Here is a 19,396-nt window from a genome sequence, read left to right as displayed (position 1 = left end):
CGAGACTGCGATCCGTGTTCCAGATTCCCAAGGCAGAGGAAGCCACCGCCAGGTATCTACAGCCAAGCCACTTGGGAATGGTGTATGCTTCAATGGGGTCTCTTGTCTTTCGAAACACCACAGAGTATCGGCCAGCACCCAGCCATTAACCCAAGAGTGAGCTCGGGACTCCTGTAATTTGAATATTATTTCAATGGTGAGATGGTTCCTGAGAACACATTAGCTACCTCATTCCAAAAGGGACTTGCAAAAACCACCGTCGCCGTGTAATCTTTCCTTCGAATTGACTTTGAGATCTCGATTGACATCTTCCCTTGGGCAAGTAGCTTCTGATATGAGGAAAAGTGGACATTGGTGATGGAGATACCTGGGGCGGGATTCTCCTTTCCGGGGACTAAGTCCCCACGCCGGCGGGAAAACCGGCGCAACTCACTCCGGCGTCGACAGCCCCCGAAAGTGTGGAATTCGGAGAGGTTGGCACCGCGCCAGCCGGCGCTGAAGAGACTGCGCCGAAGGGCTGGCGTGATCCCTACGAGAGATCCTCTCTTCTCCGCGCCGGCCATGCTGGATCCCTCCAAGGGCCGGCGTGGAAGGAAGAAGTGCCCCCACGGCACAGGCCCGCCCGCAGTTCGGTGGGCCCCGAGTACGGGCCAGACCACCGTGGGGGCTCCCACCGGGGTCGGATCCCCCCCGTGCCCCCCCCCCCCCCCCTCCGAGGACCGCCCCCAGCTGACTTCCCTGCCAGGTCCCGCCGTGTGGGACCATGTCTAACCCACGCCTGCGGGACTGGTGAAAAACCGACGGCCGCTCGGCCCATCAGGGCCCGGAGAATTGCCGGGGGGGGGGGGGGGGGGGTGGCGCTGGCAGCGGCCGCCGACCGGTGTGGCGTGAACCCCGCCCGAAAAACGGCGCTGGAGAATACGGCGGCGGCGGGGCGGGATTCGCGCCATCCCCCGGGGATTCTCCGTCCCGGCGTGGGGGTCGGAGAATCCCGCTGCTGAAGTGTAATTTCCCCTTGAGTGATGTTAAAAAACCCGGCAATTTAAAACTTGGAGCAAAGGGAGTTCAGGGGAGAATTCCTGTCTGGAATTATGGAGGGTGTTGACAGAGTAGTTCGGGAGAGACTGTTTTCTCTGGCAGGAAGGTTGCTCGGCAGTGGACTCAGGTTCAGGACAGTTGGTAAATTGGACGGGAAGGTGGGTTTTGTTTCGTATAACGTGAGTTACCACAATCTGGAGCATTCTATCTGAAAGGTAGGTGGATGTAGAATCAACTTTCTTTTCAGAAAGGAATTGAATACATATTTAAACGGGAACGATTCACAGGGCTAGGTGGAAAAGGCTGGGGACTCATAGAGTCAGAGATGCTTACAGCATGGAAACAGGCCCTTCGGCCCGGCTGGTCCATGCCGTCCACTTTCTATCACTAAGCTAGTCCCACTTGCCCGCATTTGGCTCCTATCCCTCTATACCCACCCTGCCCATGTAACTGTCTAAATGTTTTAAAGGACAAAATTGTACCCGCCTCTACCACTGCCTCTGGCAGCTCGTTCCAGACACTCACCACCCTCTGTGTGAAGACATTTCCCCTCTGGTCTTTTTTGTATCTCTCCCCTCGCACCTTAAACCTTTGCCCTTTTGGAAAAGATGTCGACTCTCTACCTTATCGATGCTCCTCATTATTTTATAGACTCTATAAGATCACCCCTAAGCCTCCTACACTCAAGGGAAAAAAGTCCCGGCCTATCCAGCCTCTCCTTATAACTCAGACCATCAAGTCCTGGTAGCATCCTCGTCAATCTCTTCCGCACTCTTTCTAGTTTAACAATGTCCTTCCTACAATAGGGTGACCAGCACTGAACACAGTGTTCCAAGTGTGGTCTTACCAATGTCTTGTACAACTTCAACAAGACGTCCCAACTCCTGTATTCAATATTCTGACCAATGAAACCTAGCATGCCGAATGCCTTCTTCATCACCCTGTCCACCTGCGACTCCACCTTCAAGGGGCTATGAACCTGTGCTCCGAGATACTTTGTTCTGAAATTCTCCCCAACTCCCTACGATTGACTGAGTAGGTCCTGCCCTGATTTGATCTACCAAAATGCATCCCCTCCTGTTTATCCAAATCAAACTCCACCTGCCATTCGTCAGCCCTCTGGCCCAATTGGTCAAGAGCCTGTTGCAATCTTATATAACCCTCTTCATCATCCACTGTGCCACCAATCTTGGTGTCATTGGCCAGTGCAGGCACAATGCCCTCCTTCAGCGCTGTACAACTCTTTGCCGGTTTAGCTGAGTGGGCTGGACAGCTGGTTGGTGATGCAGAGCGAGGCCAGCAGCGTGGGTTCAATCCCCGCACCGGCTGAGGGTACCCATGAAGGCCCCGCCCTCTCTGCCTCGCCCCCTCGCCGGAGGTGTGGTGACCCTCAGGTTAAATCACCCCCAGCCAGCTCTCCCCCGCTCGAAGGGGAAAGCGGCCTATGGTCACCTATCACCACCATAATTCAAACTATAGTGGCAAACCTAGCCCTATAAATTGTTCCCCAGAGGTCCAAGTGCTCAGTGTTGCCGTGGTGATGCGTTGGTGCTCTTGGTTCTGTTTTTTTTATAACTCCTCTCTATTGTTGTTTGCTTATTTCTTACAGTACGTGGCGTTTGCTTCACTGTTCTTCATCTTGATCTCCATCACCACGTTTTGCCTTGAGACCCACGAAGCATTCAACCATCTGGTCAACAGGACCGAGACTGTCACCACGGGGAACGTCACCAATGTGGTGGAGGATGTGGAGATTGAGACTGAGGCGTTCCTCACCTACGTGGAGGGCATGTGTGTCATCTGGTTCACCTTTGAGTTCCTGATGCGCATCTTGTTCTGTCCGGACAAGAAGGAGTTCATCAAGAACACCCTCAACATCATTGACTTTGTGGCCATCCTCCCTTTTTACCTGGAGGTTGGTCTGAGCGGACTCTCATCCAAGGCCGCGAAGGATGTCCTGGGCTTCCTGCGTGTTGTGCGTTTCGTCCGCATCCTCCGCATCTTCAAGCTCACCCGCCACTTCATCGGGCTGAGAGTCCTGGGCCACACGCTGAGGGCAAGTACAAACGAGTTCCTCCTGCTGATCATCTTCCTGGCTCTCGGGGTCCTGATCTTCGCCACCATGATCTACTACGCGGAGAGGATAGGGGCCGACCCTGAAGACATTACGGGCAGCAAGCATACCACCTTCAAAAACATCCCCATTGGCTTCTGGTGGGCGGTGGTCACCATGACAACCCTGGGCTACGGGGATATGTATCCTGCGACCTGGTCTGGGATGTTGGTGGGGGCTCTCTGTGCTTTGTCTGGTGTGTTGACCATCGCCATGCCCGTACCTGTTATTGTCAATAACTTTGGCATGTACTATTCCTTGGCCATGGCCAAGCAGAAGCTACCAAAGAAGAAGAACAAACACATCCCTCGGGCTCCCCAGCCGGGTTCTCCGAACTACTGCAAGCCTGACATCAAGTCCCCCCAGAGGAGTTCCCAGGGTGATTCCTGCCCATTAGCTCAGGAGGAGATCATCGAAATAAACAGGGCAGGTAGGCCTTCCGCTGTGGGCAAAGGCCCCAGGCTCAAACTGCTTCAGAACTCGGTTGAAATAGCCGACGGGCAAAGACTACTGATGGTTCAGTGAACTCAGCCACTGGGTTATTGGAGCCGACACGGTCCTGGGCTCAGTCTGTTTTTGGGTTAACGGATCTGTGCCGGGGTGGAGGCCTCGGCTAGCCTCAGAACCCTGCCGGGTAAGAGCAGGGAAAACCCCGGAGCTCCTGCTACCTGGTGACCTTAGTTGGAGGCTCACGTGTCAGGGATTGGTAGTGAGGAAAATGAAATGAAAAATGAAATGAAATGAAAAGTAGGCTTCAAATGAAGTTACTGTGAAAAAAACCCTAGTCGCCACATTCTGGCGCCTGTTCGGGGTGGCTGGTACGGGAATTGAACTGTGCTGCTGGCTTGCCTTGGTCTGCTTGCAAAGCCAGCGATTTAGCCCTGTGGGGACAGGTCTGGTTTAGTTTGGTGCTCGATTGTTGTGTATTTGTCACACTCTGCCACGGGCTGCCCATGAGCTCTGGACACTCGGTCCAAAGTAGCTGAGGATGGTCTCCATCGTCAAACAACCCTCTGAAACTCAGTAGCTGAGCTGCCCTTGGGTGCATCGCTGGAGAGGAGCTGGTGCCTGAGGAAGGGTGTCCTGTCAACAATAGGCAGACAAGCAAATGCTCGATAATCTCCAGAAATGCCCGGCGTAGAAAATAAGGGAAATGTGTGTTTTTTTTTCTAGCTTTGGATGAACTTCTGCTTAATAAGCTCTCGCACAAACTACACTGGATGTCGAGATTCAGTCAGAAATAGACTCAACTTCATGCAAGTCACCCAGTCGACCAACCTATGATTAAATGTTACTTTATAAATAAGCATGGAATCCTTTAACCTGTTGTGTAGGGTATAAGCTACCATCATAATAGGAGCAGAGGAACTTTATTGGACTGGCCAGTGCTTTATACCTTTGTTAACTGGCCAGTGTTACACATGGGTCCCGGATGAACGAGGCAAGATTTTCTTAATGAGTAACACAGGGGTCTGTGGTCTAAATGTATATTTTGAAGAGTTAATATAAGTGGCCAATGTGGGAGCGTCTATGGATGTTATCCTTCCAGAAGGCTCTTGATAAAGTGCATCTTAAGAGGCTGTTAGCCAAAGTTGCATCTCCTGGGGGTCAATCAAACTATTAACCCTGGTTAGGAAATTGATCGAGCGGGGGAGGCGGAGAGCAGGGAGAATGGGAAGGCAATCTAATTGGCAGGATGTGATTAGCGGTCACCTTCAAGGACCTGTGTCGAGGCACCACTCTATTCATGAACAACTTTGATGATGGGACTGAAAGCAAGGCAGCCGCGTGGTTAAAAACGGATTGGTGGTACTGTAAGCAGCACAGATGGAAATACAACATCTCAAAGTGTTATTAGTCGATGAAGTAAATCCTCACAAATGTGGCGAGTGGGTTTCAACAGACGCAGAGGTGAGGTCACCCACATCCCAACCTAAAAAGAATAGAACCGGGTACTTTCCAAGTGGCAGGAAGCAAGAAATGGGGAAGGCCACGGGGAGACTTGGGGTCCAGGTAGATGGGGCATGAAAATACCATTGCCCAAGGCAGCAAATAATTGAAAACAGCTCATGGACTGCTGGAGGACTACAATATAATGGGAAGTTGTAGAAGTTGTGCTTCAGCTGCACAAGGCCCAGATTAATCCGTTGCTGGAGTTGAGGTGAGCAGCCCCGGGCAGTGGGCCTCAGGACAAATAGATTGGTGATAATTCGGGGAGGCTGGTACGGGAATTGAACCGTGCTGCTGGCAATTGTGAGGCCGCACTGCCTAAATTTGGGTTCGGTTCCCTGAAATTGAGAAGGTTAAGGAGTGATTTGCGCCACATGTTCAAGAGGGGGAAAGACAGGCGCGATAGGGACAAACTATTTTTGACGGGGTGGGAAAGCCGGGACTAGAGACTATTGTGTAAAACTCCGAGCCGTACCTGACAGCAGTGAAATCAGGAAAGGCTTCAACACACCGAGGGAGGCACAGGTTTGGTAGTTATTGCGAGATCATTTTAAAATCAGATGTTGATAATTATTTGTATACCAAAGGTAGAATGGGGTATGGAGGGAAGGCAGACGGAGGTGTGGCTGAGTGAGTGGAGGAACCAGGTTAGAGAGGGAAAAAGGCCTTCTCCTTTGCTAAGATTGGACATTGGGAGGTGCATGGACAGGTCATTGGGTTACAGAGGGGTCTGCACAAAATGGAGAGAGTGTTACCAAGGTACTGTATGCACCGGGCAGTGTGTTGCACAGCAAGGAGGTATATCTACTGGACAGTGTGTTACACAGCAAGGGGGTATATCTACTGGACAGTGCGTTACACAGCAAGGGGTATATCGACTGGACAGTGTGTTGCACAGCAAGGAGGTGTATGTACTGGACAGTGTGTTACACAGCAAGGAGGTGTATGTACTGGACAGTGTGTTACACAGCAAGGGGGTATATCGACTGGACAGTGTGTTGCACAGCAAGGGGGTATATGTACTGGACAGTGTGTTGCACAGCAAGGAGGTGTATGTACTGGACAGTGTGTTACACAGCAAGGGGGTATATCTACTGGACAGTGTGTTACACAGCAAAGGGGTATATGTACTGGACAGTGTGTTGCACAGCAAGGGGGTATATGTACTGGACAGTGTGTTACACAGCAAGGGGGTATATGTACTGGACAGTGTGTTACACAGCAAGGGGGTATATGTACTGGACAGTGTGTTACACAGCAAGGGATATATCTGCTGGACAGTATGTTACACAGCCAGGGGGTATATCTACTGGACAGTGTGTTACACAGCAAGGGGGTATGTCTACTGGACAGTGTGTTACACAGCAAGGGGGGTATATCTACTGGACAGTGTGTTACACAGCAAGGCGGTATATCTACTGGACATTGTGTTACATAGCAAGGGGGTATATGTACTGGACAGAGTGTTACACAGCAAGGGGGTATATCTACTGGACAGTGTGTTACATAGCAAGGGGGTATATCTACTGGACAGTGTGTTACACAGCAAGGGGGTATATCTACTGGACAGTGTGTTACATAACAAGGAGGTGTATGTACTGGACAGTGTTACACAGCAAGGAGGTGTATGTACTGGACAGTGTGTTACACAGTAAGGAGGTGTATGTACTGGACAGTGTGTTACACAGCAAGGGGGTGTATGTACTGGACAGTGTGTTACACAGCAAGGAGGTGTATGTACTGGACAGTGTGTTACACAGTAAGGAGGTGTATGTACTGGACAGTGTGTTACACAGCAAGGGGGTGTATGTACTGGACAGTGTGTTACACAGCAAGGAGGTGTATGTACTGGACAGTGTGTTACACAGCAAGTGGGTGTATGTACTGGACAGTGTGTTACACAGCAAGGAGGTGTATGTACTGGACAGTGTGTTACACAGTAAGGAGGTGTATGTACTGGACAGTGTGTTACAGACCAAGTGGGTATATGTACTGGACAGAGTGTTACACAGCAAGCGGGTGTATGTACTAGACAGTGTGTTACACAGCAAGGGGGTATATGTACTGGACAGTGTGTTGCACAGCAAGGGGGTGTATGTACTGGACAGCGTGTTACACAGCAAGGGGGTATATGTACTGGACAGTGTGTTGCACAGCAAGGGGGTGTATGTACTGGACAGCGTGTTACACAGCAAGGGGGTATATGTACTGGACAGTGTGTTGCACAGCAAGGAGGTGTATGTACTGGACAGTGTGTTACACAGTAAGGAGGTGTATGTACTGGACAGTGCGTTACACAGCAAGGAGGTGTATGTACTGGACAGTGTGTTACACAGCAAGTGGGTACTTGTACTGGACAGTGCGTTACACAGCAAGGGGGTATATGTACCGGACAGTGTGTAACACTGCAAGGAGGAGTACGTACTGGACAGTGTGTTACACAGCAAGGAGGTGTATGTACTGGACAGTGTGTGACACAGCAAGGAGGTGTATGTACTGGACAGTGTGTTACACAGCAAGGAGGTGTATGTACTGGACAGTGTGTTACACAGCAAGGAGGTGTATGTACTGGACAGTGTGTTACACAGCAAGGAGGTGTATGTACTGGACAGTGTGTTACACAGCAAGGGGGTATATGTACTGGACAGTGTGTTACACAGCAAGGAGGTGTATGTACTGGACAGTGTGTTACACAGCAAGGGGGTATATGTACTGGACAGTGTGTTGCACACCAAGGGGGTATATGTACTGGACAGTGTGTTACACAGCAAGGGGCTATATCTACTGGACAGTGTGTTACACAGCAAGGGGGTATATGTACTGGACAGTGTGTTGCACAGCAAGGAGGTGTATGTACTGGACAGTGTGTCAAATAGCAAGGAGGTGTATGTACTGGACAGTGTGTTACACAGCAAGGAGGTGTATGTACTGGACAGTGTGTTGCACAGCAAGGGGGTGTATGTACTGGACAGCGTGTTACACAGCAAGGGGGTATATGTACTGGACAGTGTGTTGCACAGCAAGGGGGTGTATGTACTGGACAGCGTGTTACACAGCAAGGGGGTATATGTACTGGACAGTGTGTTGCACAGCAAGGAGGTGTATGTACTGGACAGTGTGTTACACAGTAAGGAGGTGTATGTACTGGACAGTGCGTTACACAGCAAGGAGGTGTATGTACTGGACAGTGTGTTACACAGCAAGTGGGTACTTGTACTGGACAGTGCGTTACACAGCAAGGGGGTATATGTACCGGACAGTGTGTAACACTGCAAGGAGGAGTACGTACTGGACAGTGTGTTACACAGCAAGGAGGTGTATGTACTGGACAGTGTGTGACACAGCAAGGAGGTGTATGTACTGGACAGTGTGTTACACAGCAAGGAGGTGTATGTACTGGACAGTGTGTTACACAGCAAGGAGGTGTATGTACTGGACAGTGTGTTACACAGCAAGGAGGTGTATGTACTGGACAGTGTGTTACACAGCAAGGGGGTATATGTACTGGACAGTGTGTTACACAGCAAGGAGGTGTATGTACTGGACAGTGTGTTACACAGCAAGGGGGTATATGTACTGGACAGTGTGTTGCACACCAAGGGGGTATATGTACTGGACAGTGTGTTACACAGCAAGGGGCTATATCTACTGGACAGTGTGTTACACAGCAAGGGGGTATATGTACTGGACAGTGTGTTGCACAGCAAGGAGGTGTATGTACTGGACAGTGTGTCAAATAGCAAGGAGGTGTATGTACTGGACAGTGTGTTACACAGCAAGGAGGTGTATGTACTGGACAGTGTGTTACACAGCAAGGAGGTGTATGTACTGGACAGTGTGTTACACAGCAAGGAAGTATATGTACTGGACAGTGTGTTGCACAGCAAGGAGGTGTATGTACTGGACAGTGTGTTGCACAGCAAGGAGGTATATGTACTGGTCAGTGTGTTACACAGCAAGGGGGTATATGTACTGGACAGTGTGTTGCACAGCAAGGAGGTGTATGTACTGGACAGTGTGTTGCACAGCAAGGAGGTGTATGTACTGGACAGTGTGTTACACAGCAAGGAGGTGTATGTACTGGTCAGTGTGTTACACAGCAAGGGGGTATATGTACTGGACAGTGTGTTGCACAGCAAGGAGGTGTATGTACCGGACAGTGTGTTACACAGCAAGGGGGTATATGTACTGGACAGTGTGTTACACAGCAAGGAGGTGTATGTACTGGACAGTGTGTTACACAGCTAGGGGGTATATGTACTGGTCAGTGTGTTACACAGCAAGGGATATATGTACTGGACAGTGTGTTACACAGCAAGGGGGTATATGTACTGGTCAGTGTGTTACACAGCATGTAGGTGTATGTACTGGACAGTGTGTTACACAGCAAGGGGGTATATCTACTGGACAGTGTGTTACATAGCAAGGGGGTATATCTACTGGACAGTGTGTTACACAGCAAGGGGGGTATATGTACTGGACAGTGTGTTGCACAGCAAGGAGGTATATCTACTGGACATTGTGTTACACAGCAAGGGGGTTATATGTACTGGACAGTGTGTTACACAGTAAGGAGGTGTATGTACTGGACAGTGTGTTACACAGCAAGGGGGTGTAAGTACTGGACAGTGTGTTACACAGCAAGGAGGTGTATGGACTGGACAGTGTGTTACACAGCAAGGGGGTGTAAGTACTGGACAGTGTGTTACACAGTAAGGAGGTGTATGTACTGGACAGTGTGTTACACAGTAAGGAGGTGTATGTACTGGACAGTGTGTTACACAGCAAGGGGGTGTATGTACTGGACAGTGTGTTACACAGCAAGGAGGTGTATGTACTGGACAGTGTGTTACACAGCAAGGAGGTGTATGTACTGGACAGTGTGTTACACAGTAAGGAGGTGTATGTACTGGACAGTGTGTTACACAGCAAGGGGGTGTATGTACTGGACAGTGTGTTACACAGCAAGGAGGTGTATGTACTGGACAGTGTGTTACACAGCAAGTGGGTGTATGTACTGGACAGTGTGTTACACAGCAAGGAGGTGTATGTACTGGACAGTGTGTTACACAGTAAGGAGGTGTATGTACTGGACAGTGTGTTACACAGCATGTAGGTGTATGTACTGGACAGTGTGTTACACAGCAAGGGGGTATATGTATTGGACAGTGTGTTGCACAGCAAGGGGGTATATGTACTGGACAGTGTGTTACACAGCAATGGGGTATATGTACTGGACAGTGTGTTGCACAGCAAGGGGGTATATGTACTGGACAGTGTATTACACAGCAAGGAGGTATATCTACTGGACATTGTGTTACATAGCAAGGGGGTATATGTACTGGACAGAGTGTTACACAGCAAGGGGGTATATCTACTGGACAGTGTGTTACATAGCAAGGGGGTATATCTATTGGACAGTGTGTTACACAGCAAGGGGGTATATCTTGTATCTACTGGACAGTGTGTTACATAGCAAGGGGGTATATCTACTGGACAGTGTGTTACACAGTAAGGGGGGTATATGTACTGGACAGTGTGTTGCACAGCAAGGAGGTATATCTACTGGACAGTGTGTTACACAGCAAGGGGGTTATATGTACTGGACATTGTGTTACACAGTAAGGAGGTGTATGTACTGGACAGTGTGTTACACAGGAAGGGGGTGTAAGTACTGGACAGTGTGTTACACAGCAAGGAGGTGTATGGACTGGACAGTGTGTTACACAGCAAGGAGGTGTGTGTACTGGACAGTGTGTTACACAGCAAGGGGGTATATTTTATATCTACTGGACAGTGTGTTACATAGCAAGGGGGTATATCTACTGGACAGTGTGTTACACAGCAAGGGGGGTATATGTACTGGACAGTGTGTTGCACAGCAAGGAGGTATATCTACTGGACAGTGTGTTACACAGCAAGGGGGTTATATGTACTGGACATTGTGTTACACAGTAAGGAGGTGTATGTACTGGACAGTGTGTTACACAGGAAGGGGGTGTAAGTACTGGACAGTGTGTTACACAGCAAGGAGGTGTATGTACTGGACAGTGTGTTACACAGCAAGGGGGTATATGTACTGGACAGTGTGTTGCACACCAAGGGGGTATATGTACTGGACAGTGTGTTACACAGCAAGGGGCTATATCTACTGGACAGTGTGTTACACAGCAAGGGGGTATATGTACTGGACAGTGTGTTGCACAGCAAGGAGGTGTATGTACTGGACAGTGTGTCAAATAGCAAGGAGGTGTATGTACTGGACAGTGTGTTACACAGCAAGGAGGTGTATGTACTGGACAGTGTGTAACACAGCAAGGGGGTATATGTACTGGACAGTGTGTTACACAGCAAGGAGGTGTATGTACTGGACAGTGTGTTACACAGCAAGGAGGTGTATGTACTGGACAGTGTGTTACACAGCAAGGAGGTATATGTACTGGACAGTGTGTTGCACAGCAAGGAGGTGTATGTACTGGTCAGTGTGTTGCACAGCAAGGAGGTATATGTACTGGTCAGTGTGTTACACAGCAAGGGGGTATATGTACTGGACAGTGTGTTGCACAGCAAGGAGGTGTATGTACTGGACAGTGTGTTGCACAGCAAGGAGGTGTATGTACTGGACAGTGTGTTACACAGCAAGGAGGTGTATGTACTGGTCAGTGTGTTACACAGCAAGGGGCATATGTACTGGACAGTGTGTTGCACAGCAAGGAGGTGTATGTACCGGACAGTGTGTTACACAGCAAGGAGGAGTACGTACTGGACAGTGTGTTACACAGCAAGGGGGTATATGTACTGGTCAGTGTGTTACACAGCAAGGAGGTGTATGTACTGGACAGTGTGTTACACAGCAAGGGGGTATATGTACTGGACAGTGTGTTACACAGCAAGGAGGTGTATGTACTGGACACTGTGTTACACAGCAAGGGGGTATATGTACTGGTCAGTGTGTTACACAGCAAGGGATATATGTACTGGACAGTGTGTTACACAGCAAGGGGGTATATGTACTGGTCAGTGTGTTTCACAGCATGTAGGTGTATGTACTGGACAGTGTGTTACACAGCAAGGGGGTATATGTACTGGACAGTGTGTTACACAGCAAGGGGGTGTATGTACTGGACAGTGTGTTACACAGCAAGGGGGTATATGTACTGGCCAGTGTCTTACACAGCAAGGAGGTATACCTACTGGATAGTGTGTTGCACAGCAAGGAGGTGTACGTACTGGACAGTGTGTTACACAGTAAGGAGGTGTATGTACTGGACAGTGTGTTACACAGCAAGGAGGTATATGTACTGGACAGTGTGTTACACAGCAAGGGAGTATATGTACTGGACAGTGTGTTACACAGCAAGTTGGTATATGTACTGGACAGTGTGTTACACAGCAAGGGGGTATATCTACTGGACAGTGTGTTACATAGCAAGGAGGTATATGTACTGGACAGTGTGTTACACAGCAAGGGGGTATATCTACTGGACAGTGTGTTACACAGCAAGGAGGTATATGTACTGGACAGTGTGTTATACAGCAAGGGGGTATATGTACTGGACAGTGTGTTACACAGCAAGGGGGTATATCTACTGGACAGTGTGTTACACAGAAAGGAGGTATATGTACTGGACAGTGTGTTACATAGCAAGGGGGTATATGTACTGGACAGAGTGTTACACAGCAAGGGGGTATATCTACTGGACAGTGTGTTACATAGCAAGGGGGTATATCTACTGGACAGTGTGTTACACAGCAAGGGGGTATATCTACTGGACAGTGTGTTACATAGCAAGGGGGTATATCTACTGGACAGTGTGTTACACAGCAAGGGGGGTATATGTACTGGACAGTGTGTTGCACAACAAGGAGGTATATCTACTGGACAGTGTGTTACACAGCAAGGGGGTTATATGTACTGGACAGTGTGTTACACAGTAAGGAGGTGTATGTACTGGACAGTGTGTTACACAGCAAGTGGGTGTATGTACTGGACAGTGTGTTACACAGCAAGGAGGTGTATGGACTGGACAGTGTGTTACACAGCAAGGAGGTGTATGTACTGGACAGTGTGTTACACAGTAAGGAGGTATATGTACTGGACAGTGTGTTACACAGCAAGGGGGTGTATGTACTGGACAGTGTGTTACACAGCAAGGAGGTGTATGTACTGGACAGTGTGTTACACAGCAAGGAGGTGTATGTACTGGACAGTGTGTTCCACAGTAAGGAGGTGTATGTACTGGACAGTGTGTTACACAGCAAGGGGGTGTATGTACTGGACAGTGTGTTACACAGCAAGGAGGTGTATGTACTGGACAGTGTGTTACACAGCAAGGAGGTGTATGTACTGGACAGTGTGTTACACAGTAAGGAGACGTATGTACTGGACAGTGTGTTACACAGCAAGTGGGTATATGTACTGGACAGTGTGTTACACAGCAAGGAGGTGTATGTACCGGACGGTGTGTTACACAGCAAGGAGGTGTATGTACTGGACAGTGTGTTACACAGCAAGGGGGTATATGTACTGGACAGTGTGTTGCACAGCAAGGAGGTCTATGTACTGGACAGTGTGTTGCACAGCAAGGGGATATATGTACTGGACAGTGTGTTACACAGCAAGGAGGTGTATGTACTGGACAGTGTGTCACACAGCAAGGAGGTGTATGTACTGGACAGTGTGTTGCACAGCAAGGCGGTATATGTACTGGACAGTGTGTTACACAGTAAGAAGGTCTATGTACTGGACAGTGTGTTGCACAGCAAGGGGGTATATGTACTGGACGGTGTGTTACACAGCAAGGAGGTGTATGTACTGGACAGTGTGTCACACAGAAAGGAGGTGTATGTACTGGACAGTGTGTCACACAGCAAGGGGGCATATGTACTGGACAGTGTGTTGCACAGCAAGGAGGTGTATGTACTGGACAGTGTGTTGCACAGCAAGGGGGTGTATGTACTGGACAGCGTGTTACACAGCAAGGGGGTATATGTACTGGACAGTGTGTTGCACAGCAAGGGGGTGTATATACTGGATAGCGTGTTACACAGCAAGGGGGTACATGTACTGGACAGTGTGTTGCACAGCAAGGAGGTGTATGTACTGGACAGTGTGTTACACAGTAAGGAGGTGTATGTACTGGACAGTGTGTTGCACAGCAAGGAGGTGTATGTACTGGACAGTGTGTTACACAGCAAGGAGGTGTATGTACTGGACAGTGTGTTACACAGCAAGGAGGTGTATGTACTGGACAGTGTGTTGCACAGCAAGGAGGTGTATGTACTGGACAGTGTGTTACACAGCAAGGAGGTGTATGTACTGGACAGTGTGTTGCACAGCAAGGAGGTGTATGTACTGGACAGTGTGTTACACAGCAAGGAGGTGTATGTACTGGACAGTGTGTTAGACAGCAAGGGGGTATATGTACTGGACAGTGTGTTACACAGCAAGGAGGTGTATGTACTGGACAGTGTGTTACACAGCAAGGGGGTGTATGTACTGGACAGCGTGTTAGACAGCAAGGGGGTATATGTACTGGACAGTGTGTTACACAGCAAGGAGGTATGTCTACTGGACAGTGTGTTGCACAGCAAGGAGGTGTATGTACTGGACAGTGTGTTGCACAGCAAGGAGGTGTATGTACTGGACATTGTGTTACACAGCAAGGGGGTATATGTACTGGACAGTGTCTTACACAGCAAGGTGGTAAACCTACTGGATAGTGTGTTGCACAGCAAGGAGGTGTATGTACTGGACAGTGTGTTACACAGTAAGGAGGTGTATGTACTGGACAGTGTGTTGCACAGCAAGGAGGTATATGTACTGGACAGTGTGTCACACAGCAAGGAGGTGTATGTACTAGACAGTGTGTTGCACAGCAAGGAGGTGTATGTACTGGACAGTGTGTTGCACAGCAAGGAGGTGTATGTACTGGACAGTGTGTTGCACAGCAAGGAGGTGTATGTACTGGACAGTGTGTTACACAGCAAGTGGGTATATGTACTGGACAGTGTGTTACACAGCAAGTGGGTATATGTGCTGGACAGTGTGTTACACAGCAAGGGGGTATATGTACTCACAGTGTGTTACACAGCAAGTGGGTATATGTACTGGACAGTGTGTTACACAGCAAGGGGGTGTATGTACTGGACAGTGTGTTACACAGCAAGGGGGTATATGTACTGGCCAGTGTCTTACACAGCAAGGAGGTATACCTACTGGATAGTGTGTTGCACAGCAAGGAGGTGTACGTACTGGACAGTGTGTTACACAGTAAGGAGGTGTATGTACTGGACAGTGTGTTACACAGCAAGTTGGTATATGTACTGGACAGTGTGTTACACAGCAAGGGGGTATATCTACTGGACAGTGTGTTACATAGCAAGGAGGTATATGTACTGGACAGTGTGTTACACAGCAAGGGGGTATATCTACTGGACAGTGTGTTACACAGCAAGGAGGTATATGTACTGGACAGTGTGTTATACAGCAAGGGGGTATATGTACTGGACAGTGTGTTACACAGCAAGGGGGTATATCTACTGGACAGTGTGTTACACAGAAAGGAGGTATATGTACTGGACAGTGTGTTACATAGCAAGGGGGTATATGTACTGGACAGAGTGTTACACAGCAAGGGGGTATATCTACTGGACAGTGTGTTACATAGCAAGGGGGTATATCTACTGGACAGTGTGTTACACAGCAAGGGGGTATATCTACTGGACAGTGTGTTACATAGCAAGGGGGTATATCTACTGGACAGTGTGTTACACAGCAAGGGGGGTATATGTACTGGACAGTGTGTTGCACAACAAGGAGGTATATCTACTGGACAGTGTGTTACACAGCAAGGGGGTTATATGTACTGGACAGTGTGTTACACAGTAAGGAGGTGTATGTACTGGACAGTGTGTTACACAGCAAGGGGGTGTATGTACTGGACAGTGTGTTACACAGCAAGGAGGTGTATGGACTGGACAGTGTGTTACACAGCAAGGAGGTGTATGTACTGGACAGTGTGTTACACAGTAAGGAGGTATATGTACTGGACAGTGTGTTACACAGCAAGGGGGTGTATGTACTGGACAGTGTGTTACACAGCAAGGAGGTGTATGTACTGGACAATGTGTTACACAGCAAGGAGGTGTATGTACTGGACAGTGTGTTCCACAGTAAGGAGGTGTATGTACTGGACAGTGTGTTACACAGCAAGGGGGTGTATGTACTGGACAGTGTGTTACACAGCAAGGAGGTGTATGTACTGGACAGTGTGTTACACAGCAAGGAGGTGTATGTACTGGACAGTGTGTTACACAGCAAGGGGGTATATGTACTGGACAGTGTGTTGCACAGCAAGGAGGTCTATGTACTGGACAGTGTGTTGCACAGCAAGGGGATATATGTACTGGACAGTGTGTTACACAGCAAGGAGGTGTATGTACTGGACAGTGTGTCACACAGCAAGGAGGTGTATGTACTGGACAGTGTGTTGCACAGCAAGGGGGTATATGTACTGGACAGTGCGTTACACAGTAAGAAGGTCTATGTACTGGACAGTGTGTTGCACAGCAAGGGGGTATATGTACTGGACGGTGTGTTACACAGCAAGGAGGTGTATGTACTGGACAGTGTGTCACACAGAAAGGAGGTGTATGTACTGGACAGTGTGTCACACAGCAAGGGGGCATATGTACTGGACAGTGTGTTGCACAGCAAGGAGGTGTATGTACTGGACAGTGTGTTGCACAGCAAGGGGGTGTATGTACTGGACAGCGTGTTACACAGCAAGGGGGTATATGTACTGGACAGTGTGTTGCACAGCAAGGGGGTGTATATACTGGATAGCGTGTTACACAGCAAGGGGGTACATGTACTGGACAGTGTGTTGCACAGCAAGGAGGTGTATGTACTGGACAGTGTGTTACACAGCAAGGAGGTGTATGTACTGGACAGTGTGTTGCACAGCAAGGAGGTGTATGTACTGGACAGTGTGTTACACAGCAAGGAGGTGTATGTACTGGACAGTGTGTTAGACAGCAAGGGGGTATATGTACTGGACAGTGTGTTACACAGCAAGGAGGTGTATGTACTGGACAGTGTGTTACACAGCAAGGGGGTGTATGTACTGGACAGCGTGTTAGACAGCAAGGGGGTATATGTACTGGACAGTGTGTTACACAGCAAGGAGGTGTATGTACTGGACAGTGTGTCACACAGCAAGGAGGTGTATGTACTGGACAGTGTGTTGCACAGCAAGGGGGTGTATGTACTGGACATCGTGTTACACAGCAAGGGGGTATATGTACTGGACAGTGTGTTGCACAGCAAGGGGGTGTATGTACTGGACAACGTGTTACACAGCAAGGGGGTACATGTACTGGACAGTGTGTTGCACAGCAAGGAGGTGTATGTACTGGTCAGTGTGTTACACAGTAAGGAGGTGTATGTACTGGACAGTGCGTTACACAGCAAGTGGGTATATGTACTGGACAGTGCGTTACACAGCAAGGGGGTATATGTACCGGACAGTGTGTTACACTGCAAGGAGGAGTACGTACTGGACAGTGTGTTACACACCAAGGGGGTATATGTACTGGACAGTGTGTTACACAGCAAGGGGCTATATCTACTGGACAGTATGTTACACAGCAAGGGGGTATATGTACTGGACAGTGTGTTGCACAGCAAGGAGGTGTATGTACTGGACAGTGTGTTGCACAGCAAGGGGGGATATGTACTGGACAGTGTGTAGCACAGCAAGAAGGTGTATGTACCGGACAGTGTGTTACACAGCATGGGTGTATATGTACTGGACAGTGTTTTACACAGCAAGGGGGTATATCTACTGGACAGTGTGTTAAATAGCAAGGAGGTGTATGTACTGGACAGTGTGTTACACAGCAAGGAGGTGTATGTACTGGACATTGTGTTACACAGCAAGGGGGTATATGTACTGGACAGTGTGTTGCACAGCAAGGAGGTGTATGTACTGGACAGTGTGTTACACAGCAAGGAGGTGTATGTACTGGTCAGTGTGTTACACAGCAAGGGGGAATATGTACTGGACAGTGTGTTGCACAGCAAGAAGGTGTATGTACCGGACAGTGTGTTACACAGCATGGGGGTATATGTACTGGACAGTGTTTTACACAGCAAGGAGGTGTATGTACTGGACAGTGTGTTGCCCATCAAGGAGGTGTATGTACTGGACAGTGTGTTGCACATCAAGGAGGTGTATGTACTGGACAGTGTGTTGCACAGCAAGGAGGTATATGTACTGGACAGTGTGTCACACAGCAAGGAGGTGTATGTACCGGACAATGTGTCACACAGCAAGGGGTATATGTACTGGACAGTGTGTTGCACAGCAAGGGGTATATGTACTGGACAGTGTGTTGGACAGCAAGGAGGTGTATGTACTGGACAGTGTGTTACACAACAAGGGGTATCTGTACTGGACAGTGTGTTGCACAGCAAGGGGTATATGTACTGGACAGTGTGTTGCACAGCAAGGAGGTGTCTGTACTGGACAGTGTGTTGCACAGCAAGGAGGTGTATGTACTGGACAGTGTGTTGCACAGCAAGGAGGTGTATGTACTGGACAGTGTGTTGCACAGCAAGGAGGTGTATGTACTGGACAGTGTGTTACACAGCAAGTGGGTATATGTACTGGACAGTGTGTTACACAGCAAGTGGGTATATGTGCTGGACAGTGTGTTACACAGCAAGGGGGTATATGTACTGGACAGTGTGTTACACAGCAAGGGGGTATATGTACTGGACAGTGTGTTACACAGCAAGGGGGTATATCTACTGGACAGTGTGTTGCACAGCAAGGAGGTGTATGTACTGGACAGTGTGTTACACAGCAAGGGGGTATATGTACTGGCCAGTGTCTTACACAGCAAGGAGGTATACCTACTGGATAGTGTGTTGCACAGCAAGGAGGTGTACGTACTGGACAGTGTGTTACACAGTAAGGAGGTGTATGTACTGGACAGTGTGTTACACAGCAAGGAGGTATATGTACTGGACAGTGTGTTACACAGCAAGTTGGTATATGTACTGGACAGTGTGTTACACAGCAAGGGGGTATATCTACTGGGCAGTGTGTTACATAGCAAGGAGGTATATGTACTGGACAGTGTGTTACATAGCAAGGAGGTATATGTACTGGACAGTGTGTTACACAGCAAGGGGCTATATCTACTGGACAGTGTGTTGCACAGCAAGGAGGTATATCTACTGGACATTGTGTTACATAGCAAGGGGGTATATGTACTGGACAGAGT

General features: G+C 48.8%; 1 protein-coding gene across 2 annotated transcripts in view; it reads left to right on the top strand.

Annotated features, from left to right (window-relative positions):
* LOC140404031 (voltage-gated potassium channel KCNC1-like) overlaps window positions 1–19,396 on the top strand; it is a 155,447-nt gene that overhangs the window by 79,562 nt on the left and 56,489 nt on the right. For both annotated transcript variants that reach the window (XM_072492377.1, XM_072492376.1), the window contains exon 2: window positions 2,648–3,581. In XM_072492377.1, the coding sequence (XP_072348478.1) occupies window positions 2,648–3,581 (934 nt within the window). The remainder of the gene's footprint in view (window positions 1–2,647; window positions 3,582–19,396) is intronic.

Source organism: Scyliorhinus torazame, chromosome 29 (assembly GCF_047496885.1).
Source record: "Scyliorhinus torazame isolate Kashiwa2021f chromosome 29, sScyTor2.1, whole genome shotgun sequence".
NCBI lineage: Eukaryota > Metazoa > Chordata > Chondrichthyes > Carcharhiniformes > Scyliorhinidae > Scyliorhinus > Scyliorhinus torazame.
This window is presented reverse-complemented; position numbering and strand designations above follow the sequence as displayed.